The sequence below is a fragment of the Quercus suber genome, unplaced genomic scaffold, assembly GCF_002906115.3.
Source record: "Quercus suber isolate HL8 unplaced genomic scaffold, Cork oak 2.0 scaffold_1096, whole genome shotgun sequence".
NCBI lineage: Eukaryota > Viridiplantae > Streptophyta > Magnoliopsida > Fagales > Fagaceae > Quercus > Quercus suber.
The window spans coordinates 8,564-34,567 of NW_027070501.1; the positions used below are offsets into that span (position 1 = coordinate 8,564).

General features: G+C 39.6%; 1 protein-coding gene across 1 annotated transcript; it reads right to left on the reverse strand.

The window, feature by feature from the left end:
• Positions 1-6,580: 6,580 nt before the first annotated feature.
• LOC112028439 (peroxidase 64) lies at positions 6,581-23,482 on the reverse strand. The gene is made up of 7 exons (XM_065769256.1): positions 23,285-23,482; positions 22,672-22,860; positions 21,944-22,106; positions 21,355-21,679; positions 11,900-12,221; positions 11,184-11,305; positions 6,581-6,881 (listed from the first exon to the last, which is right to left on the reverse strand). The coding sequence occupies exons 1-7, from the start codon at positions 23,480-23,482 to the stop codon at positions 6,581-6,583; spliced, it is 1,620 nt and encodes a 539-aa protein (XP_065625328.1).
• Between the last annotated feature and the right edge of the window lie 2,522 nt (positions 23,483-26,004).

A 26,004-nucleotide genomic window follows, 5' to 3' on the forward strand; every position in this document is an offset into this window, starting at 1 on the left:
TACCCTTAGGAAATCTAGATTAAGGTTTCCACCTGTCCGGTGATAGGAATCGAACCGGGGACAGGCTTCTGCTCTTAGGAAATAGATTAAGGTTTCCACCTGTCTAGTGATGGGAATCGAACCAGGGACAGGCTTCTGCTCTTAGGAAATAGATTAAGGTTTCCACCTGTCCGATGATGGGAATCGAACTGGGGATAAGCTTTTGCCCTTAGGTAATAGATTAAGGTTTCCACCTGTCCAGTGATGGGAATCGAACCGGGGACAGCCTTCTGCCCTTAGAAAATCTAGATTAAGGTTTCCACTTATCCAGTGATAGGAATCGAATTGGGGACAGGCTTCTGCCCTTAGGAAATAGATTAAGGTTTCCACCTGTCCGATGATGGGAATCAAATCGGGGATAGGCTTCTGCCTTAGGTAATAGATTAAGGTTTCCACTTGTCCGGTGATGGAAATTGAACCAGATACAGGTTTCTGTCCTACACACGAAATGGGTTGCCTTGGTTTCCTTAACTTTTTCCATATCCATTGGTTGGTGTTAGCAAAGTAATAACAAAATTTAAATGCACCTATACAACTAAATACCACCATATTCATTAGTAAAACATGTATACTCAATTACATCAAACCTACACCCTAATGTACAACTAATCAGTGATAGAACTTTTTCAAGTTGTGGACATTCCATGGCCGAGGTAGTGGTCTCTCATCTAGGTCCTCCAAATAGTACGCTCTCGTGCCTGCGATGGCAATAACTCTGTAAGGCTCTTCCCAAGTCTGAGCTAACTTCCCAGCATTTGCATCTCTCATATTCCCCACGACTTTCCTCAGTACCAAATCTCTAGCACCAAATTCCCTCGTTTTTACATCTTGGTTATAGCGTAGGGCAAGTTTTTGCTGATACTTTGCTAGACGTATGGTCGTCGCTTCTCAGCATTCTTCCAACCTATCCAAATGTTCCACCATCAGCTTTGGGCGAGGTCGAATCCTACGACTCATACACTACATAGCTTCACCTCGACTGGTATCACAGCTTCTGCCCTGTATGTTAAGGAAAACAGAGTCTCCTGCATGGATATCCTAGCGGTCGTTCGGTATGCCCACAAAACATTAGCTAGCTCCTCAGCCCACCTACCTTTTGCACTATCCAATCTTTTCTTCAACTTGTTCAGGATTTCCTTGCTGGTGGCTTCAGCTTGACCATTGCTCTGTGAATATACTGGAGTAGAATATCTGTTTTTGATGTTGAGATCACTACAAAATGCACAAAAAGCCTTACTGTCAAATTGCAGTCCATTATCAGATACCAGAGAGTTCAGCACCCTAAATCTTGTGACTATGTTCTTCCACGCAAACTTCTTAACATTCACATCCCAGATATTAGCTAAAGCCTTGGCCTCCACCCATTCGGTGAAATAATCAACAGCCACTAACACGAACTTGTGATTGCCTGTTGCCCAAGGAAAAGGGCCAAGAATATCCAACCCCCACTATGCGAAGGGCCATGGGCTCTTGATAGGATTCAGATGACCTGTTGGCTGATGGATCAAGGGGGCATGCTTTTGGCATTGTTCACACTTACGCACATATTTAGCGGCATCCTTCTACATCTTTGGCCATTAAAATCCCTAAGTCATCGCTCGGTGTGCTAACGAGCGTCCCTCCACGTGACTGCCACACATTTCGTCATACAACTCGGCCAAAAGCTCACACTTTTTTGGGGTGTAAGCATAAAAGGTACAGTCCCCCAAAAGACTTATAATATAACTTGCGATCTGCCAACAACCAATACCGAGCAACCACACAGCGAATCCTATTAGCCTCCTTTTCATCGCTTGAAGCTCGATCTTCAGCTAAGAAGTTAATGATCGGGTCCATCCAACACGGCCCGGTCGCTGAAATCACGGCAACACCAGCCTCAATAATACCAACGATATCCAACCGCATTAATGCTTAGCTCCACTATAAGCTCTACTTTGATTAACCAAGGCACCTCCGTGATCATTGATGATGCTAACATAGCTAGGGAGTTAGCGTGTCTGTCTTGCACCCGGCCTACTTGGGCCACCTTCACTGTACCAAACTGGTTCATGATTTACCTTACCACTTGCAAGTATGCTTTCATCTGGGAATCCCGGACTTCAAATTTACCCTAGACTTGGTTAACAACTAGCCAAGAATCTGAGTATATCTTTACATCCCATGCTCCCATTCCCAAAATAGCTCTCAATCCGGTGGGTAAGGCCTTGTACTCGGCTTCATTATTAGAGGCCCTAAACCTCAACCTAAAAGAATGCTCCAATTGTATTCCTTCAGTGGAAATAATGACGATTCTGGCACCAGCCCCTAAGGCACTTGATGCTCCGTCCACGAACACCTTCCATGGGCGGCACCCCATTTGACAAACCATCCCCCCTTCGTTCTTAGGAGAAAACTCCGCAACAAAATCAGCAAGAACCTGGTCTTTCACCGAATTCCTTGGCCTGTACCTTATATCAAAAGACCTTAGTCGGGTTGCCCACTTTGCTATTCGGCCCGTAAAGTCAAATCTCTTCAATAACGACTGTAAAGGATACTCGGTCAGAACATAGATAATGTGGGCTTGAAAGTAGTAAGGCAGTTTCCTTGTAGCATGCACTAAGGCCAGCACCACCTTCTCCAGGGGTAAGTACCTTGTCTCAGCATCGACCATGGTCTTGCTAACATAGTAGATAGGCAACTGCATCCCCTGATCCCTTAAAAGTACGACACTTACAGCATGCTCAGACACTAAGAGATACATGAACAAGTCCTCCTCGGGCTTTGGGGCTGCTAACATGAGCGCCTGCATCGGATATTCTTTCAAATCTTGGAAAGCCCTTTCGCACTCTTCATCCCATTAACACCCTCTCCATTTCTTCAGAAGCTAGTAGAATGGATGACAATGATCTGTAAACTTAGAAATGAACCGGTTAAGGGCAGCTAGCATTCTAGTCAAGATCTATACCTCCTTTGGATTGCTTGGTGGCTTAAGGCGCTGCACGGCGTCAATTTGATCAGGGTTGACCTCTATCCCACGGTTAGTGATCAGATAGCCTAGGAACTTGCCAACCCCCCAAAGATCCTCTAGATGCCGTGCCTCCAGTTTGCTTTTCACCACCATGTCGTCGATGTACACCTCAACTGTTTGCCCGATCTTGTCCCGAAACATTTCGGTCATCATTCGTTGATATGTTGCCCTGGCATTCTTCAACCCAAAGGGCATCACGGTGTAATGATAATTTGTGTCCAACAAGATGAATGTTGTTTTCTCCTGGTCCTCGGCAGCTAAGGCGATCTAATGATAACCCTAAAAGGCATCTAGAAAACTCATCCTTGGGTGCCCATAGGTAGCATCCACCAATTGATCTATCTTTGGCATAGGGAATGGGTCCTTTGGGCATGCTCGGTTCAAATCCGTTAAATTTACACAAACTCTCCATTTTTCACTCTTCTTTTTAACCACCACGGTATTCATTAGCCACTTAGGGAAGAAGATTTCCCTTATCTCCCCAGCCTCCTTTAACTTCCTGACCTCCTGCCTTACTGCCTCCACGTGTTCCTTGGCCGACCTTCTCGACTTCTGCTTGTTCGGTGGAAACGACGAGTCTACGTTAAGCTTATGAACGATGAACTCAAGGTCAACCCCGAGCACCTCATATGGCCTTCATGCGAATACATCTACATTTTGTATCAAAAATAGCAATGTTTATACCTTGTCCTTGTCCCCTATGCTCGCCCTTACCTAAAAATACCAGTCAAAGTCCGGTAGTATCTTTACTCTAATTAATTCTTTGGCACAACTAGCCCCTATTACTTGTCGGGGATCCTGTAATTGCTATGAAGGGGCTTCCTCGGCGGTTTCTTTCTGCTTATCCTACTTATTCTTCCAACTAACCACGGCCACTAGGCATTGCCTAGCTGCTTGCTGACTTCCCCTTACTACAGCAACGCCCTGCTAGGTGGGGAACTTAACCTTCACATGTAAGGTGGATGGAACAGCCTCTATTGCGTGAATCTACAGCCTACCCAGAATAACCGTGTATGGAGAAAACGAATTGACTACTATGAATGCCACCATCACCTCTTTACCTTCCATGTTTACAGGAAGGGAAATTTGTCCCTCAAGAATCACCACCTTACCATCAAATTCGACCAACGGCGTATCATGCTTTGACAGGTCCTGATTCTTTAATCTGAGCCCTTTGAACAAGTCCAAATACATCATGCCAGTCCCGTTCCCTTGATCTATCATCACCCTTTTTACTAAGAAGCTGCTTACCCGAGCCGTGACTACCAACGCTTCATCGTGCGGTTGAATTGTTCCTTCTAAGTCATCTTTATCGAAAGCTAGAGTCTCTTGAGCAAGCTTTGTTCTCTTTTCTGGAGGCTTCTTGTCTGGGGGACCTTCTACAAGCACAACAGTTAATTCCCCCCTTTTAGTCGCAGTCGTACCCCTTGGGGCAGCATGGATCACTTCAATCACTCTCAATGACAGTGGGAGAGGGTTTCCTTTCTGCTGAGCACCTTGCCTAGTGCCCCAGTCACCAAGATCCACCACAAACTCCTTCAAATGTCCTGCTTTCACCAACTGCCCTAAATGGTCTTTCAACACCGGCAGTGCTTAGTGGTATGCCCTTTATCTTTGTGATAGGTGCAATACAGACTCTGATTTCTCCGAGAGGGATCACCCCCCATCTTGTTCGGCCACCTGAAGTACGATTCATTCTTGATTTGGTCTATAATCCTATGTATTGGTTCCTTAAATGTTACGTTCACCTCCCCCAGCTGCCATTCCAGCTCTTGCATCCTTAAATTGTTCCAAGGCCTCAGCTGATAACCGCTCTGTCGAGGACGATTTGCCAACGAGGCCTTACCCTTACTCTGCAACCTATCATCCTCCAGTGCTTATACTCCTTTATACATTTTATGAGCTGCCTCATGTCCTCAGAAGGCTTCTTCATTAATGACTCCCTCAGCTCGGAGTCCTCGAGCAGCCCCATCCTAAAAGTGCTCGCTGTAATCTTTTCGTTGCCCCCACCGATCTCATTATAAAGTTCCCAATACCTACCGGCATAACTGCGGAGAGTTTCCCCAACCTTCATCTTCATAGACAACAAAGCGTCCACTTGCTGTGGCACCTGACTACAAGTCACAAACCGAACACCGAATTCTTAGATTAACTTAGCAAAATTGTGGATGGAACCTTTCCGTAACCTATTAAATCATCTCAAAGCGATGGGACCGAGGATTAAGGGAAATACCTTGCACATCAGTGCATCATTGTGAGAGCACAGGGACATCATATGGATATAATGACTGACGTGCTTTATCGGGTCCATTTTCCCATCATAGGTATTGAATGGTAGGCGTGTAAATCTACTCGGCATTGGGGCTCATTCAATGTCTTCCGAAAATGGCAACCAAGCAGCCCTACATAAGGTGCGACTCATTGTGTCCATGGCAGCATTATGGGCCTACTGCTCTTCTAGGAATCCGAACCCCAGTCTGCATACTCCCTTGAACGTGAACAGTCTCGGCATTGACGGGATTCTCGGGAATGTGGACGGTCTCAGCGTCTATGGGACTCCCGTGAATGCGACCGATTTCAGTATTGATGGGAACTTGATTGGTTGGACCCCATCCCAAATCGATCTCCCCCGGTACCAGATCTCCTTTCTCGGTCATCTTGGTCCTTTCTCTAGTGCCTACCCCTTACCTTCAACTCCAAATCTCCTACCAGTCTGCGTAAATGCTCCAGTTCCTCATCTCTTTCATCAAATTGCCCATGCCCTGAGGCACTCGATATTGTCTGTTATGTTTGGTACGACCTCTCTCCGAGGCCAAAACGCTTTTCTTCTTGTTCGCGGTCCCCTATCTTCATGTCTCTTTTGGGTGATCGTAGCTAGAAGACCCAATGATTTTTCTCAAGTCTTTGTATTGTTTCTTTCTCACTCGTGTGACTCTATTGCTCTTGACTTTCAACCCTCTTTAGAGCCCTCTCAACCAACCCCCATCCCTTCCTTAGATTCTCATATTTATAGCCAAGCATGAGTGGAGGGATTATAATTACTTTCAAAATTAGTGCAATAGAAGGTCCAATGTTGTTAATCGTAGATGGGTGTTTAGGTGGGAGTGGCTTTGGAGTTGGTTCCCACTCCAGTGAATATGCTTGACAGAGATATTCCCTAGGGCATTGCCATATATGCAAGGGATAGTGTATCCGAACACCTTTCTTCTTGCTCAAGGTGGTTCACCGAACAAGGACCAAGTGGTGAAATGAGGTGTGCTAATATAGATTGCTTACTCAGGCTTTTGAGCAACATAAGGCTTGGGTCCGTGGCATTTGTGGGTTCATATCGGGGTCTTAGGTGGAAAGAGGTTGGGCCCATGGGCCACACCGTCGAGTTAGAATCCAAGGCCCAAATGGGTTGGGCACCATAGTGCCATACAGGTACTTTTTTGCCCATCAAATCCACCTAGTGACGAAGTCTTATCCTATAAAGGCACTCCTCCATCAGCCTCCCCTAACAGGAAGGATAGTATAGTGGCTAATCTTGCTCTTTCAATATGACATTGGTTTGAGGACCCCCAAGGCTGTCAAAAGCCAAGCCATAGTAGATCTGCTAGCCCAATTCCCGGGAGAAGAAGAGTGCTCACTAAGTGAGGAGATCCGAAGAGAAGTGGCAGTAACAGAACTCCTATGAAAGAAGTGGATCATGAGGTTTGATGGATCAGCAACAACAACTTCAAATGGCCTAGGAATTATGCTAAGTTGTGAAGACGAGGACACCATGCCATTATCCTTTAAGCTCGAGTTCCCATGCTCAAATAATGCTGTTGAGTATGAGGCGTACCTGACTAGACTGGCCATAGCACTCAGCATGGGAGTCAAGCATATGAGAGTTTTGAGAGACTCTAACCATGTGGTTTCCCAAGTGAAGGGAGATTTTGCATTAATAGAGCAAGTTTAGCAGCTTATAGAACTTAGGCACAGAAGGTGGAACAGAAATTCCAAACCTTTAGCGTGAAGTATGCCCAAAGGAGTGAAAATTGGTTCGCTGACGCACTAGCTACTCTGGGATCCCAGATTCCCTTTAAAGGAGAGAGCACTTTGATAAGGGTAAGTAAGCAAGAAAGCTCCATCATAGGGACCCTCAAAAAGATGTTCCTTGAAGAATCAAAACAAAAAGATTGGAGAGATGAGGTAAAAGGGAAGATAGGAAGGTTGGAACAAGGTGGAAGTATCAAAGAATTGAAAGATTACACCTTGATAGAGGAGAACTGTACAGGAGGCTATTTGGGGGGATCCTATCCAGATGTATTAATGAGAAGGAAGGGAAGCTGAGGTTAGAAGAATTACACGGCCAGGTCTGTGGGATTGCAGACAAAATCAATTTGTACAGGAGGATGCAACGCATGGGGTACTACTGGCCAAATATGAGTAAATAAGTTGCAAATGTGCAAAACAAATGTCAAAAGTGTCAGCTCTCGGTGGACAAAGAAGAAAGCTATGTTATGTTCGTAACAGAAGATTGGAGAACCCTATTTATGGAATTCTTGGCTCAAGGGATCCTGCCAGCTAACAGGATACTAGCCCATCAGCTCAAGAAGCTCGCTGTTTGATACTTTTTACAGAATGGGATCCTGTTCAAAAGGGGGTATAGTAGGGATCCCTTAAGATGCTTAGGGCCTAGGGAAGCCAGAAAGGCAGCAAGAGAAGTCCACTCTGATGACTGTGGAAGCCACCTGAGGAAGAGGAGGCTCCATGGGCAATTGTTGTAGCTGAGGTACTATTGGCCTACAATGAAAAGGGATTCTGAAGGGTTGGTTAAAATGTCTCATGCATGCCAAGTACTCGGAGATGCAATTCATACTCATCCAAATGTGCTGCAAGATATAACCACACTGTGGCCTTTCCACACTTGAGGGCTTGATCTTATAGGACCCATAAACCCCTTTCCAATGGTCACATATGGATCTTGGCAGTTACTGAGTATTTTACAAAATGGGTAGAAGCCATCTCCTTGAAGAAAACCACTAGAGTAGTTGTTGCAAACTTCATTTGAGAGCACATCATTACACAGTTTGGGATCTCCAAGAGGCTGATCAGTGACAATAGTACCCCATTTGTAAATAGGGACATGAAGAACCTAACGGAGGTGTATCACATCAAGTACGGGAGGTCCACACCATACTACCTGCAGGGAAATGGCTAGGCCGAGGCTACTAATAGAGTGATACTGAAAATTCTCAAGAAGATGAAACATGATTATAGAGGGAAGTGGAGCACCTATTTGACGGATGTACTCTAGGCATGCAGGAGCTCTTTGAAAACAGCCACAGGATTTTCACTATTTTTCCTTGTTTACGAGACAGAAGCCATCAATCCAGTAGAGTTAGTCATCCCTACACCAAGAGTAGTACTTGAAGGAATCCAAAAGGACACAGATAGCACAAATAACAAGGGGAGATTGGCAGATCTGGAGGGGTTAGAAGAGGAGCGAGAAGTGGCAAGAAGGAGGAGCCAGAGGTACTAGTAAAGAAAGGCTAAGGCATATGGGCAGATAGTATACCCAAGGGCCTTCTAAGAAGGGCAATTGGTGTTAAGAACAACAGAACATGTAAGGAAGAATGTCCCAGGACCCTCCAAGTTTGCTCCAAAATGGGAAGGGCCTTACATCATCAAGGAGGCCCACGACAGTGGATATTATTACCCTGCGAAGGAAGATAGGACTGCCTTAACAGATCCCATAAACAAAAAATGGCTAAAGCAGTACTATGCGTGAAAAGGGAGAGGTTCCAATACACTGAGAATCCTTTTTTTTTTTGTCACACCTCACTCTGCTAAGTGTCCCGTCACTCTTTGTGTTTTTGCCATATTATCTTTTCTTTTCCAAGAACTTTATTTAGCAGTTTCCTTTAGGAATCTATGATAGGAGGTCACTCTATGTTGAGACCTTTACTATCTTTTGTCATCACCTTATGTTCCTTCTCCTAGTTGTTATGATGTATTTCAATAGAATCTTTTTTCAAAAAAAAAAAAAAAGAGCCTTAAGTAAGATGTACAATTGCATTTAGATAATATGGCATAACACAGCCCAAGTGTGGACAAATCTGGGTTGGGTACTTAGGCTAGCATATAAAAAATTAAAAAAAAAAAAAATTAGCACATGACCTAGGACTCGCACCAGGATCAGTCCAAGTACATGGTCTGGGACTTGGGGCAGGAATAAGTACCCCGGAGTACCCAGCCCAGTACTTGCCACAAAATAGGTTCACCTGGTTCATGACCTAGGACTTGGAAAAAAAAAAGCATCCAATGTACCTAGCTTAGTACCTGTGTAGGAACATAGTCACTAGAGTACCTGGTCTAGGTTCTACCACAAGAATTTGTAGGAGCCATGACCCAAGACTCAATTCAAGAAAGAAAAAAAGAAAAAGAAAAGAAAAGATGACAGAAAATACATAAAGCACGTTACTAAGATCCATATATCACAAAAAGGCAGTCAGAAGCACTTAAAAAAAAAAAAAAAAAAGAGAGAAAGAGAGAGAGAAAGAAATAAAAACTTATACACCTTGAATTGTTTGAAAAAATAAAGGAAATAAACTTATACACCTTGAATTGTCTAAAAAAAGAAAGGAAATAAACTTATACACCTTGAATTGTCTACAAAAAAGAAAGAAAAAAAAAAAAAACAAAAAACAAGCTAAGACATAAGGCTAGCCAACAGAGAGCCTTTTGAGGGAACTGTAGGAACAATTGAGGAAGAAAGGACCAGTTGCCTCTTGATTTTCAAATCTTGCAATACCTTGTGAGCACAAGTAAGAGCTTCCTCAACAGCAACAGTTTCAGCATCAAGATCCTTAAAAGCCTTCCTCTAGAATAGTGTTTGGGCTATAGACCGTAGGTACTCCAACAACAAGGACAAGTTAAACTTAGCTTCTATAAGATCTTGCACCACCCTCCTCCACTCCAAAAGCCTCCCCTCGGATAAGGAGTCAATAGAGGAGTCCCTTAAAGAAATCAACACGGCACAAAGGAGCTCCATCAAGATGTTGCCTAGAAATACGCCTCCCCTAAATCCATTAATGAAGTCCCCATGAGCCTTGAGCAATCCCTCCAAGAGTGGCAAGCCCTCAGCAGGCAGAGAGAATCACAGGAAGCTAGCAAAGGGAGGCTTAAAATGATGAAAGTAGCTTGCAGGGAGGCTGTTGAACTCCAAAGAATCAAAACGGGCCAGTAAAGCAGCAAGCCCTAAGCTAGGATCTGAGAAAGCCATCTCTGGGGCTTCCTTCATTGTTGTGTCTTTGCCTTCAGGAACTGGAGGACTTTCGAGTCTCTAGATGGTCTAGGGGATCCTTGTTTGAGCTTCAGTAGTCTGGACACAGGGAGTAGGCCCTTTAACTTCCTCGGCAATTGCAAGCTCAAGTTCCTTAGTACTAGCGTCTGCACCTATAAGAACAGACAGAGTTATAGTGAAAAAAAAAATAGATAAAGAGAAAAGGGGAAGAGTAAAAAACAGGTACCAGCCTCTTGTGGTAAGGCTTCCTCATGAGCCTAGGTAACCACTTCAACCATCATGGGAGGTTCGTCCTCCTGTCCTTCTAACCTCTCAGAAGACTATGAAAGAACAAAATTCACGTTGAAAGAAGGGCGAAGAAATCTTGGCAAAATTGCTGAAGGAGGAGAGGGACACCGAAGGCTTCCCCATAAAAAGACAAGGAAGAAGGATGGAAAAAGAAAAGGGGGAGATATGAACTAAAAAAAAGGGGGGGAGAGGCAATAATAACAGGCAGTACACACCTTCGAAAGTTTCTAACTCCAAGGAAAGGACAGCTTCAAGGGCAAATAAGGCGCTGGCTTGGCCTAAAAGGGAAAAGAGAGATAAACAAAAGTCCTTAGGAAGAAAAGATAAGGAAGACAAAAGGATATGTGCTAATAAAGGATGGGATAGGGTTTACCTTCTTGTGTTGATGAAGATGCACCCCCTAAAGACTCATTGCCCAACACAAGTTCAGTAATTGGCTTAATTGTTACAGTTTTAGTTGGACTGGGAGTCTCCGCGGGTTTGGGATCTTGGGGAACAGGAGGTTAAGAGGCTTCAGGATCCTAAATAGCCAATGAAGCGAAAGATGGAATGGGTTTGGCATCCTTAACTGCCTACCTAGCCTCCTCAGCCATGCCACCACTAGGGGGCTCCTTCTCCATGCCTGAGGCAGCTAAAGGATAAGTTGCCACCACTTCTTTCACGAAGGCACCACCAGTCACAGGAAGAGACACCTCTACCTGCAAAAGAAAGAGAGGCAGGAAGAAACAACTGGTAGAACAGTAAAATATATATATATATATATATATACAATTCCTAAGAAAGAGAGAAAGCAAAAAGGGGGGGAGGGGACACAACAGAACAACAGACCAAAAGTAAGGAGATATTAAAAATAAAAAATAAAATAAAAAAAGGAATGAGGCCTTGCCTCTCTCTCTCTCTCTCTCTCTCTCTCTCTACAGATTCTTCAATAGTCTTTTACTTACTATAGGTACACCCAAAGAGTCCTAGGGGAGATTGGGGTATAATGTCAAGGGACCCCGAAGAACCATAGGTTGAGGAAGTAATAGCTACTGAAGAGGTTTCTTTAAAGGAACCCACAGGGACCTGAGGGTCTTCACTCTGATCTTTGGGATGAAAGGATGGTTGACCTCCTTTCCAACTATAGAAGGGTCTGCTCCCTCGAGGTCCTTAGAAACAACAAGCTAGTTACGAGCCTTAGCAGTTTTCCTCCTCTTGGTCCCATGACTAGTCTCAGTACCCTCAGCACTCTCCTCAACTTCGGATTTCTTGATAGCCTCCTACTTGATCTTCTTTTCCTTACCTTTGCCTACAAGGGTGGCAGCACCAATTGCCTCCACCACTCCTTTTTTAATAGGCGTGCCAGAAGAAGAGCCCACGATGAGATCACACCCTGACCAAGCATCAAGGAAGTCATTGGCATAGCACACCCAACCACCCCTAGAGGCATGCCACTCTACAAATCCTATTTTGCTCCTTATCCCAGCAAACACAATGCCAGCAGTAGGGAGGGCTAAACGCCTATTATAAGAATGAGTGGAAAAAAGACCAGGGTCAGGAACCCTCTCAATCTTACCAGAGCCAACAAAGTTTAAGAAGGACTTTTGAACCCTTCTCCAGTAACCACCAAAGCCACTGGAAGCAAAGATTCCCAGCTAAAAATTTGGCACCACAAACTGAGGGCTCCTTCACGGCCAATAAGAAAAGGCTTGAAGCCTTAGAAATGGATCCAGAGATAGGAGAAAAGGCACTACCTCTTTAAACACTAGTGGGATGTCCTGATCAAAGCCAACTTGTTTAAGTACTTGGTGTGCTGAGTAGTGAGTGTACTTTTGGCCACTTAATGAAGGCACTAGTAGCCATGAGGGGCTGGTGCAAACTAGGTATACCAAGCTGCCTTCATCTCCCCGCCAGAGTCAAAAGTATGTCCTAGAAAGTTGAGAAAAGAAGCCAGCATGGAATCACATGCGAACTAAGGGCTAAACTCTCGAGGAGAATGCCAACTAAAGTGCCCCGCCTAATCGAACAACTCTACCAGATTAAGGCTGCAACTTTTCAAGTTAGACCAATAGAAGATGATAGGATGACTATCAGTAGAACTGCCACACAGACCCTTGATCATGTCTGGGGATCCTTAGAGTTTGTCTCTTACATACTTCAAGTTCCTGCATTTTGCCAAAGTGACAAAGGAGTGGTCCTACATAAACACCTGAAGGATAGCACAGTGGAGGAATGAAGTAATGGTGTAGTAAGAGTTGCCTTCAACCTCATCTCCATAAAGCAAGTCCAACTAAGAGTAAACCTGGCCTAAAAACATAGGGGCTAAAGGATACTGCCCCCCCCCCCCCCTAACCAATCTGATTGCAAGAAGGAAAAAAGTAGACTTAGTCCCATATCCGGGGAACTTGCTGAACAAAAATTTACTGAGCCATAGTGTCAGGAACCCAGCTTGCCTAACCTCTTTGTCCTTTCCTTGAGAAAGGTCGCTACCCACTTGCCTATTTTGGCCGGTTTCCCCCCAAAAGAAGTGGTACGCCCACCAAAATGGCTGAAAAGCTTGTCTTCAACCTTGAGATCCTCACTAGAGAAGATGATATCAAAGGGATTTTTGTTGCCAAACACTAGAAGGAGAAAGTTATTAACCACATCTTCCAAAGTTATAGTGAGCTCACTAACAAAAAAGAAGAATGTGTGGAGAGAGGGACACCAACGGCACACCAAGTGTCTAAGGCCTTTAGCGTCCCTGAAACCCTCAAGATTCCTCAAAATTGCCACTAATTTCAGGATCTCAGCTCACTCCAAACAACCAACAAATTCACCATCAGAAAGCTCCTTATCCACCTAACTGGACCAACTAGTAATCTTCCCTTGGACAAAGTCAAAAAAAATGGGAACTGCCTCATGGGATCCTCGTCTGATATGAAGGTCCAAAATCTCCTTTGGATTTGGAATCTGAGCAAAACTGGCAAACCCAGGCTGACCACAGAACACCCAGGTATGTGGGGAAGGAGGTGCCTCACTGTGAGACACTTAAGGGAAAAACAGACTAGGGGTTTACCAGGAATCCCGTAAAGGGAAGGCTGGGCAATCTGCAACATCCTACACCTCGCCCTATTCTGACCTTGCTGAGGAACCCTCACCTTTAGAAGGAGTGGGAGAACGCTTTCTCTTTTTGTGTGAGGAAGAAGAAGAAGCCATAAAAGGATGATGTGACAAGAAAGGCTAAAGGAGTGTAGAATAAAGAAGGGGGGACGAAGGAAAAAGCAGAAAGGAAGAAGGTGATTTTGAAAATATCTCTAAAAGTGAAAAGATAGCTTGAATGTGAACTACAATAATGGCACAGAGAAAAGTTGGAGAAGACGAAGTATAGAAAAACGTGCTAGTTGCCAATACTCAATTTTATAAGAAAAAGTTATTGTCAATTATTAATGGGAGTTACGGGAAAAATAAAAAGTGAAGGGGGAAGTTTACTCAGACACTCAACTACCACGTTTCATTGAAAGAGGGGGAGTTACAAAAGGAGTGGGATGCATGAACAATTAGGATGCCAGAGGATAACATGGAGGAGCAGGATCCTAAGAAGCAGAGAGGGAGATCCCGAAGCTGACTAAGACAACAGGTGAAGATCCTTATAAAAAATCAAGAGTCTCATCTACTCACGCGTAGGTTGTAGGCAACCCACGAGCTCAGGGGGCTAAATGTTAAGATCCAAAATATCACAATATTGTACCAAAGCCTAAAACAATACAAAAAAAGATTGAAATCCAAGAACCATTTGGGCTTTCAATGAAAAGGTAAGGCCTAAATCTATCGAAAGTCAATAGGAAGGGGCCCAAGCCCATGAATTGGCAAACATTGGACCTTACGAAACAAAGAAAGAAGAAGTTCAACCCAGCCTTTAAGGGAGAAAATCGCTAGGGAACCTAGAGAGAAAACTGAACTAGGATACCTGGGGATTCTCAGAAGCCTGGGATCCTCAGGATATGTAGCAAGGCTAGGTTGGGATTGGACAACTCAAGGAAGCATGCCTAGAAGCACAATGAACGAGAGCAGATGTGTCCCATTAGCCACCCAATGATGCAGAAAAGGGGCAGAAGACTTGGGGAATCAGCAATTCATAAATAAGGGTCTGGTACCTCGGGGAACCTAGAAAGATAAAGCACGAAGAAATGTGGTTGGGGATCTTTCAGCCTGATGGAAGGGAATCTGCCCATTTAGGAAAAATGACAAAAAGTAAAGCAGCCAAAAGGTAGGTCTAAAAAGGTGGAATCTAGAAGTTTTGGAAAAAGAAAGATCAAAAGTTAGCCCTTTAGGACCCTCTAGAACAGAAAAGTCACCTAGGGGCTTTTGAAGAGGGAACCTCGAAAGAGGGAAATAGTGAGAAAATAAGGAAAGGGCCAATCACCAATGATGCTGACACAACATTGGTTTTGGTACCCAGTGCAGCAAATGAAGGGAATCAATGGTACACTAGAAACCCTAAGAAGGCACTATAAAAGGAAATGCAGCCAACAGTGAAAGGCATTCAGTAACAGTAAATCAGAGGAAAAAGATACTTGAGAAAACTCTGTTAAAATTCAAAAAAGAGAGAGGAGAGGGAAAACACCGTCTGAGATCCTAAAAAACAACTACTAGAAGATAAACTTGGATTCAAAGGGATTTAAACTTTACAAGTCTTAAGAGCCTAAGGAGCTATCTAAGCTTGAAATTTTTGAACTTATTTGGACCTTGTAACTTATCCTAGTGAGCATAATGTATTAAAAACTTAAGAAAATAATGAAGCACTCCTTATTATCCTAAGGATCCCTAACGTTTATTCCACCTTTCTTTTATATCATTCTTTACTGTTTCTTTGTTGCACAATACGTATATATTTTCTATGTTTTAGTATGTATATGTTGTAGGATCCACACTTTGTAAACAACTTGGTTCGAAATCAGCCCATCTTAGCTGCGGTGAACCAAGCCCAGTCCTTTAAAAGTAAAAGCACTAGGCCTAGGATCCTTGCTTTCCACTTGGGCTTGTGTGTTGTTTTACCAAAATAAAAAAATAAAAAAACTCACACAATTCTTTAAGGCGAAATTTAGGGGAGAGCTGTCCTAGAATGTAATTTAGGTTTTCTTAAAGTTTCTTTATAGTTTTTAGAGTTTTATTTTGTGTTATGGCCTACTAGAAGTCTTGCTAAGGCAAAGGGTGAAACCCAACCGTTTATTGGTATGTTCTTAACAATTATTTATTGGTTTTAATGCTTATATTTTTATGTTTTTTATTGTTTTACTTATCTAGAAAAGTGTTTAGTTCTATATAATCATTTGATTTATCGTAGACTTCGGGCATGTTAAATGCTTATTATTCCTTGCGAAATAATTCACTAGTTTTGTTTTGCTTAAAATCAATTAATTCCATGAAACTATCTTAGACAATTAATTCTTCAGTTTTTATTGTTAAATCATCCGACTAAGATCATCCTTCATATGAATTTTAGTTGAGTTATAAAATAAATATTGTTAAGACTACCAATAGACGTGTTGTGTGTGGATCCCTAAACCTTAATGCCTTAATATATAGTTATTTTCTCTCAATTTAAATTACCTTTTTTAAACAATCAAAAATCTCTTCAATTAAACTTTATTATTTTAGTTTTATTCTCTTGTGATTTGCTAATCAATTCCCTTTTCCCTGTGGATTTGACATTGGACTTACCGAGTTATTATTTAGCGACAATCCTGCATTTAGGAGCATTATTTAAGTCGTAGTAGTTTTGTCTTCGCTGACTCTAAGTAAATTGCATATTACACCCCTAAAGTTTAGAAGTGTTTAGATTTTACACCATGAATTTTTAGAATTTGAAATTTACCCCTTGAAGTTTAGGAGTATTTAAAATTTTTACCCTGATGTTTCAAAATTTGGATTTCGCTCCCTAAAGTTTAAGAGTGTTTGGATTTTATACCTCCAAATTCTGAAACTTTAGAGTGTAAAATCTAAACATTCCTATAGGGGGCACAAACTACTGGCAACATGCTCAGTGTAATGACTTAAGGGACCTGTTGTTAGACTAAGCCCAATACAAATAATTTGAAAGAGGTGGATGGTCAAGGTCAACAACCCAAGCTTAAGTAGAGATACCTTAGCAAGACTAATGAAAGGATAAGTAAGACCAAGAATATATTCTAAGAAAAAGCTAAGGAACGAAGTTTTGGTATTAAAAGATCTTCCTCAGTCAATCCGAGGAACTCAAATTACAACACAATTACTCAACGATTACTGTACTCCACTATCTCTTTCTAGGAACTTCATCTCCAATTTTTTTTCTTTTTAGATAGGGGGACTTGTTTCTTTATATATAGTAGGAGGGAGTGCATCCTAACGTTCCACTTGGACATCCCTCAAATTTTGCTTTGGATACTTGTCTCATCACTACCTTGCTGGTGATGGTAGAATAGGCTGTGAAAGCTATGTAAGTATTGTTCAGGGGTCATTCTCCATTTAATGCGGTAGGGTGGTTTGGCAGTGAATATTGAATGTGGAGGTGATGGGTACTTCTCTAGGAAGATATCTCCTGCTTTCACTTGCTCCATCCTACTTCCTTCCTCGATGATTGCCTTAAGGGCACTGGAGTTGGACCCTGATCTCCCGAGGAGGGCGTGCTCCTAGGGTTCCTCAGGCAAACCATTCCTTACTTGGTTCTTGGGTTTTTGGCTATCTTGCCTTGATTGGGCTTGAACTAACAAACAACAAGGCCCATCCATTATGTCCTTCTGCCCTCAGGTTACTCCCACCAAACTTTAGAGAGTAAAATCCAAACACCCTTAAAAATGAGTGGATAAAATCTAAATTCTGAAATGTTAGTGTGTAAAATTCAAACATTTCTAAACTTTAGGGGGTAAAATTCAAATTTTGAAAGTTCAAGGTGTAAATCCAAATACCCCCAAACTCTAGAGGTGTGATTTTACCATTTTCCCTAATATTTAATATTTGTTTGTTTACTTGGACCTGACTACTCAAAGATTCAGTAGAAGTTATTGCATACATTGATTCTCCGTGAAAAAAGCGAGTTCGATGATTGTTAGGGATCCCAAATGAAAATAGGTGATCACGTTTCTAGATCAAACAGTTGTGAATGCACACATTTATTACACGGACATGAGACCTCCCCTGGTGTGCTGTTTGAGATGCAAAATTCACAAATTGTTTTACTCCAATAATACATTCCGTGGATATCCTCTTTTTATCCATCCAGCTCTTTTACATTGTTATAGAATCCTTTATAAGATTTACGTATAACGCAATTTCATGAATGCACACACCAGGGGTTAGTCCTACGTTCAAAAGACGTTCCTAACGTCTAAATTTCCCAAATTTGGAAAAATGACTTGCAAGTCATACAAAGGTGTAAGTTTTGAAGATGTGGGCATGCTACATAAATGGTTATTGCACTATACAAATGAATTGAACAAAAAGCAAGACAAACAGATTGACAAAAACTAACTTTAAGAATCATGAAGAACGGTTATTTAAACCATCAGTTGCTCTTGGATTCTTGTTCAAGCAAATGAAAAGGGCCAAGTTTCATCGAGAAATCATTTCCAAAATTTCAACCCAAAAAAAAATTCAAGGAATTCCCTCATTAAAGGAATTTATCAAACACTTGGTAGGTGTAATATAAACCATTATCCATAAGTTACTATTGGATCACATTGACCATACATCATTTATGTAATCATTAAAAGGAAACTTAGCATGTGTGAAAAAAATACATCATATGGAGAGGAAAACTCAGCATGTGTAAAAAAATAAAAATAAAAAAGTAGGGAGAGGATTTCTAGTAGCTAATGAAATTATTTATAATAGAAGTTCTTGGAAGGAAAATAATCAAACAAAACCGACTTAGCAATAATTATCGAAAATACACAAAAAAATAATAATAATAAATAAATCAACAATCTCAATATCAACTTAAACCATCTCATAACATCATTTTAGTCACTCACTTGCTTCAACTCAACAACCTACCACAAACACAAGTATCATCAATTTCATTACATAGCGTGAATATAAATCCCAAAAAAAAAAAGGAGAGAGAGAGAGAGAGAGAGAGAGAGAGAGAGAGAGAGAGAGAGAGAGAGAGAGAGAGAGAGAGGTTACTGTGCAATAGCAAGAAATGAAGAGAGCCAAATTCTCGATAAAAATGGGTACTTTGATTTACCTGAATCAAACAATCTGGATTCAAGTATACAAGTAAACACAAATTGGACCTCAAGCAAGTGATGTTAACAAAGGAGGGAACTCTAGTAATCTGTTTGGTATGATAGTTTAAGCAACATTTTTCAGTTTTTAAACAACATTACACGTATATCCACACACTTTTTAACCTACACGTATTTTCAAAAAATACAAATAACGTTACCAAATGGCCCCCAAGCATTCAAGACTACTTAAGGTAATAAGCTAATCATATGATTGCCACCCTAAGCAAGTGTGCAAATGCTAATCATATGATTGCCAACCACCAGCAGCCATGATTTTCAAATTCCAATGGCTATATTCTCATTCTAAAGAAGTGGAAAATCTTAATGGTGTGTTTTGATGACATGATTTGGGCATTTAGATTTGAATTAGGGTGATTGAAATCCAAATATCTTGTTTGGATAGTTTAAAAAATGACAATGATTAATTGGATTTGACAAATCCACTAAGAATTTTAAACCTTTAAAATGCTTGAATTTGAAATAACTTCTAAAATTAATGAATTTGAAATTAAGGCATTTCAAATTAATATCCAAATCCAAGTTTCCAATCACAACCTAATAGAATAAGATTAGTGTTGAAACAAGAAAAGAGTGCAAGGAAACGTAACAACTTGCTCCATTCCTTCTTAAAATCTCAACCAATTGTTTTTCCTTCTACTATAAAATTTTCAAATTAGGTAAACTAGTACATAAGGACAAACCTAAAATGAAGGGCTTATTGTACTTACAGAAACAATGAAGAAACAAAGCAACCAACGTGAATAAAGGGCTTGATTCAAAAAGGAAATGATGAAAAAATGAAAGGGTAAAAGGGCAGAGAAAAGAAAAGGAAGAAACCTTTTTTTTCTTTTAAAAGAAAAAGGTTTAATAGTTCCATAAAAAAATAAAAAAATAAAAAGGTTTAATAGTGGCATGTAGTCTGCAGAATCATACTCAGATAGCAGGGTATCCAAAATCTAGTAAATATCTTTTGATAGGTGCAGCCAAGATGATTATCATAAATTTTCGTAGTAGTCTGAATTTTTAATCAACCCTGGGTACAACACAGTTTTTTTTTTTTTTTTAATTTATTTTTATTTATTTTATATATTTCGGCATGAATCACGGAAATTGCTTTATTAACGTAATTCACAACAACCAGATGATATGGTTCATTACACACCAGAAAGTCTTTGAGGGAAAGAATAGCCAGACCAAAACGCTGCCGTGTTTTGTTCTGGGTTCACGCTTTACTTTATACGGCACCGTATGAATTAGTTGTCTCTCGTGTGATCTTTTGAAACATATTTCCCACGCATGCACTCTTTAAATGGAACGACACAGTTTTGAGTCATCCGTTTATCATAAACGACATTGTTTTCTCTGTGTTTCATTACCAACTGAGCTGTATGCGTTTAATAGACATGAGTGGGTTTATTTAGCTCTCATTTTCTTTTCAAAATTTTTTGGAAAATTGGGTTTGCTTGCTGGGACTTTCATGGTTTAGTTTGGTTAGATTTATGGTTTTGCTGAGTAAACGGGCGTGTTGGGTCGGGTCGGGTCGGGTCGGGTTGACCCATATTTTTCAAATGAACTTTTTTTTTTTTTTTTTAATTACAAAAACAAATCAATGGCAACCCCTTCTTTTAGAGAGAATGAATAAAATCAATTTTAGATATGAATTGCACCTAACGTCACTTGCTAATATCCTTTAAATTCTTACAGTTTTAAGCATGATTAAAATTCTTTATAGTTATGAATTCATGATGAAAACGTCTTCAATGTTAATAACTCATTGCCAAAATATTTGTAATTACAAATTTAAAACTTCAGAAAAAGATATATCTTAAGGGCCACCAAAAAGTATATATTTTAAGTTTACACCACTAATAATATCATTCCCACGACAGAAACAAAAAAATAAATAAAAATAAATGTTCTTGTTGCATTTAAAATAATAAAGTTAAATTATTTAGAAAGATAAACTAAATAAAAAACATTTTTAAAAATAAAAATAACATATTAAGTAAAGAAGAACAAGTAAATATCTTACAAAAATTACACATCAATCTCAATCTACTCAACATTAATAGCAGATTCAGTACTGTAAATATTCATACTTGCAAATTGTAACTCAAGTTGGCCAATTTTGTCAATATCTTCATCTACAATACAATATTTTAATACAACTTAAGTGTACCACGAAAGTAAGTCAATAAAGAATTAAAATTGAATAATTATGACTACAAATAAATTAAATTACTTTCAAATCCACATAACAAACTTTTAGTACATAACGTAGCTTCCACATTTTCAAATACACGGTTTTGTTACTTCTTTTTTTAGTGTCAAAACACATGTTTATTATATTAAGTATGCTTATACATAAGTAATTTTCAGTCTAAATACAAACTTGCATGAATAGACGCTTGCACATATTGGCCACATTTATTCCTTTGATCCCTCAAAAAAAAAATCAAATTGGACTGGAAGAGACAATAATTTTAAGTTGGACTGGCTCAATCACATTATAATAAGACTTCACAAAAGCCTTATCAAATTCTTGTTGGGAGCTAGCAAACTTAGAAACCAATGCTTTAGTCTTTGGGGTAGTGAGTAGAGCTTGATCCGAAGAAAATATACTCTTCCCTTGGAGAAGTAACTTGTAGTATACATTGTCAAATGTTGCGGTGGTAGAATCCAGTGTGGCGCCGGCATTTTTCGTCTTGTTGTGCGCCAGACATATGCTTCGTAGGCTGGCTGCGAAGGATGGCTGCAGTGACGGGTCTATGTCAAAGGAGGCATTGAAGTTATGGATTCTGTTCTGGAAAGATGAGCAATGAGCGAATCCAAGTGTGTGACCCCCTACGAATGTGTATAAATAAGATGGTCAATTATTTATTTTTTTAAAGAAAAAAATCAATGCTATGATTAAGAATTACTAAACAATTGGCCAGTACTATAGCTTTATTAGCTTAAGATTTATGATTTGATTTCAAACCCAGTTGGGCAAGTAAATATGACTCAACAGGGCGAGTAAATATATCTATATATATATATATATATATATATGCAGGGATGAAGCAACAGGGCATTAGTGTAAGATGGTTTCTATATATAGAAACATACCTGAGAGAGCTACAAGATCTTTCAAGGAAAGTCCTCTTTGGGAGAAGCTTTGCTGTAGTTGAGAGATGTTGAAAGTGGGAGATGGCAATTGTCTGGTGTCGATTGCCCTCGAGATTCTTCCATCTTTTCTTCCTTTTGGTACTAGCCAAGTGGGACCTCCAGACTAGTACATCAAACCAGACCCAAAAAAAAAGGGTACTACTATAAGTTAGATATTGGGCTTTCATTGTTATGATTTTTTTTTTTTTAATATACATGATAGAATTCTACTCTACTCTAATGTTATATGAGATTAAATTCTATAAAAATGTAATGTAAAATTCAAGTTTTACCTCTCCAATCCCAAGACACAACTACATTCAATCAATTATAATATCCATTTGAAAATCTAAATTAACTACGAGTTTATTAAGATGTTATCATGTGTAGTAAGATTTATTAAGTTTTAAATAAAAAACTAATCTGACAATTTATTATTGAATGGTGTAAAACATAAGTTTTACACTCCATCTTTATTGAATTTAGACTCTTGTTATGTATTGTGGACAAATATTTTTTTTCTAAATTGAACCGGTTAAAGGATATGGCAATTAGAATCCACGTGTATTTTAATCATACAACTAATCAATGAATCATTTTAACAAATTATATGACTACTAAATAAGCCATATTATAGTTGTTAAGCAGTGTTCTTCCAAATTACTATCATTATGATATGATAAACTAACCAGAGCAACAGCATCACGAGCAGCCAGAGCCAAGATATCAGCACAAGAGACGAGGCCGGGGCACAATGCTTCCACCGCTTTCTTTACATTGTCAATGACATAAAATGCATGCAATGAAATGTTAGGAGGCCCGTCTCTTTCTGCCTTTTGATTTCCCTTTGATGCCAGCAGCACAGTAGCATCACAACCCTTAATCACAAAACATAAAGTACCAAGTAGGTTTACATATGAACAACGCAAGCCTTATACATATTTATTAACTGCACAATAACCTGAGTAATGTTACAGAAGAGTTTGACAAAAATTATTTATATATGATATTAGAGTTTATTTAGAGAAATCAAACTTAATTTAGTAAGAACTTGTTTAGTGTTTGATTGCTTTATTAAAAAAGAGAACGAGTTATTGTTATTTTAAACGAATTAATATAGTTTAGCACTATTTATAATTAATTAATATATATATATATATATTAAAATGATGTGGAAAAATCTGATTTTCAAATTCTTATGTGACAACAAAAGAAAAAGTCAACAAAAAATTAAAGAGTTTCATTTTATTATATACAGAAATGATATATAGATATAAATAAAAATAAGCATAGGATGATTACTGTTATGAAGCAGTCGTGAAAGTGCATCCGAAGCAGCGCTGCTGGAACTGTTTTGTCATTTATCATGGCATTTTTGACAGCACTGGTAATAGTGGACTCAAGACGTGGGCATGTTTTGTCGTAGTAGTTCAAGCTCAGTGCATTCACTGAAGAACTAAAGAGAATGAAAAGGGCAAGTGCAACTAGTATGGCTACCATTGTTGAAACTAGTCAAGTCAATTGAGCTATACTGTATTGTGCTATTTGTCGGTGAAAACTCAGAAATGGGGGACGGAATGTCATTTATACAGCGAGGTAGCAAAAGGCTAGGGGACGCTTCAAGCTTGGAGTGGTTGTGGAGAATATAATTGTCGCGAATTTGGTTATGACGAATAGCATTATTGGTGTCGTATTATTGAAGCAAGCTCAAAAGAAGACTAGTCACATTTCAGTAGTTATTTAGAAAGTGATGTTCCATGTGATTAGAGGTTGGGTTCCGATTGTGCAAGTTCTTTTCACCAAAAGCAATGGGTCATGGGATTTGAGACTTTGAGTCCAGAATCAGCCTCTCCAAGAAAAAAATTGAGTATAACACTGTCTATTGTGATCTCTCCCAAATCCTCCAAAAATGGGAGCTTTGTGCATCATGTACTTTCCTCCCTTTTGAAGGGTACTAAAGTGAAAACCATGACCAATGCGAAAAATTAACTTGGATGCAAATTAAAAATGACTAAAGGAAAACGAAATAAGTATTGGAAATGAGACCTAGTAATTGCCGAATTCCTTGATAAACTTTTTCTTGGTTTAGAACAGAAGTAAAGGAATGGCCTTAATTTAATTTTCATTAGATCAGCTCAGTGAATCTACCGAGTAAAGACCTTACAAAAGAATATGTTAATTTCCTGAAGAGGGTTGTAAGTTGTAACGAATATAGAGTGGTACCCTTGCGTAATATAAAGTTCATATGGTATAGACTAGTACTGTAGTACATAGTTGTTTACCCAAAAAAAAAAAAAAAAGACTAGTACAGAGTTTCCAAATTCAACGGCTAATAATTGGGATAATCCATTACAACTACTCATAAGTAATAGCATTTGAAGGACTCGGCCTAACTCCCTCAGGCAACCTCCTCGTCTAGAAGAGGGGCCAGTGGACGAAGGAACCATCACATCAGGTCATCAGTCTCCGTCCTTAGCCATATCCATTGGACGAAGGAAAAACCATTAATTCATAAATAATGGCAAGGCGTTATACAACAGCAATAAGTCTCCTTACCGTTGGAGAGACAAAGATCCTCTCATTAACACCTCACGGAAGTGTTACAAATACCACATTGAAGCCATCATTAAAACACCTCCAACGGCTCAGAGAAGGAAGCAGGTGTATATATACAAGCACCTCAAGACCTAAGGGGGTACTTAATTCTAATCCAAAAACATTGATACTTTGGTATTAAGCCTTCTCTTTTCTCTCTCAATTATCTGACTTTACCATCGGAGGCTCTGTGGTAGTTACCACACCAGTGTTCCTTCCTTTTTCCTTTATTCATTCGTTCTTGCAGGGCTTTAGATGATCTTGGTTGGCTCTACTGCTGGATGATCATTTTGACTGACGATTTCAGCATCATCAGCTTTATTGGACACAAATTCTTAAACCTTCTCCATCGACCCTTTGCCACTAGTTTTCCTCTTGCCTTCTCATTACAATTATAGCTAGAAACTGTCAAGATTTCCAATTGCCCTGAAAGGAAACTTACCAAGTCTTCAATTAGAGCCCAAAAGATCTGCCTTTTTAAGCAAATACAGGAGCCCCGTGCACCCTAATTAGCAACTATATATTTGTTTCGACCTAATAATATTTTCCAAGAGTAATTATTTTCAACTGAAAATATATTTTCAAAAAACTTTATTGTACACTAACATGTTTAGAAAATATTTTCATGTGTTTGATTGGGAGTGGAAATACTTTGAAAACACAAAATTCACCATTCCAACAATATAACCTCACAAAATTCACAATACCAAAATTCACTGTGATCCCATAAAATAAAATTAAAATCCACTAAAATTTTTAATAATAATAATAATAATAACAACAACAACTAAGCCCAACAATAGGAAGAAAGATAGTCTTAGTGCACGTTTGACATTGGCTTAAAAAGCTAACTTTTTTACTATTTAACTTATTTTTGCTACTATTTGTGATTCCACTGTACTATTTTAGCTACCTTTTAGCTTTATCTAATACTTTCTGTTGGAAATATTTTAGTGAATAAACAAGTTTTGATACAACAAATAATATACTAAATAATTAATAAGAATATAAAATAAAGATAGTTTAGAACAATCTTACAATGCTATAGAATCACTCTGTGAAAGTATTGTCTTTAAAAGTTGATTCGTGCCACCCAGAGTAAAACTCTGTGCGACTGGTTCTCTTGACCAAACAACCTCCCAGAATTAGACAATAGCATCAACCTTTGTGATGGATGCATTTCCACTCATGAAGATTCAAGAACAACCCTTTATTGCCTTTCCTTAGAACAAATATAAATTGTAGAAAAATATGTGGGAGATAAAAGAATAGAAATTATGTATTAGGAAAAGATAGAGTAATGGAAAAGACTTATAGGGAAGAGCATAGTGATAAGTAGTAGATAGGCTATTTATGACAATAACAACCTATAGTTATTGGTTACTAAACGCCCATAAAAGCCCAACCCATTATTGCCCAACAACTAT

What these genes read in the sequence shown, in the direction of transcription:
- LOC112028439 (XM_065769256.1), bottom strand. Translation starts at nt 23,482, where the DNA reads ATGGTAGCCATACTAGTTGCACTTGCCCTTTTCATTCTCTTTAGTTCT. An exon ending in TTTGATAAGGCTTTTGTGAA is followed by an intron (nt 12,222 to 21,354) that starts GTCTTATTATAA and finishes CTTTGCTTCCAG; the next exon opens with TGGCTTTGGTGGTTACTGGA. An exon ending in CAATTGGTGCTGCCACCCTT is followed by an intron (nt 11,306 to 11,899) that starts GTAGGCAAAGGT and finishes TTTCTTTTGCAG; the next exon opens with GTAGAGGTGTCTCTTCCTGT.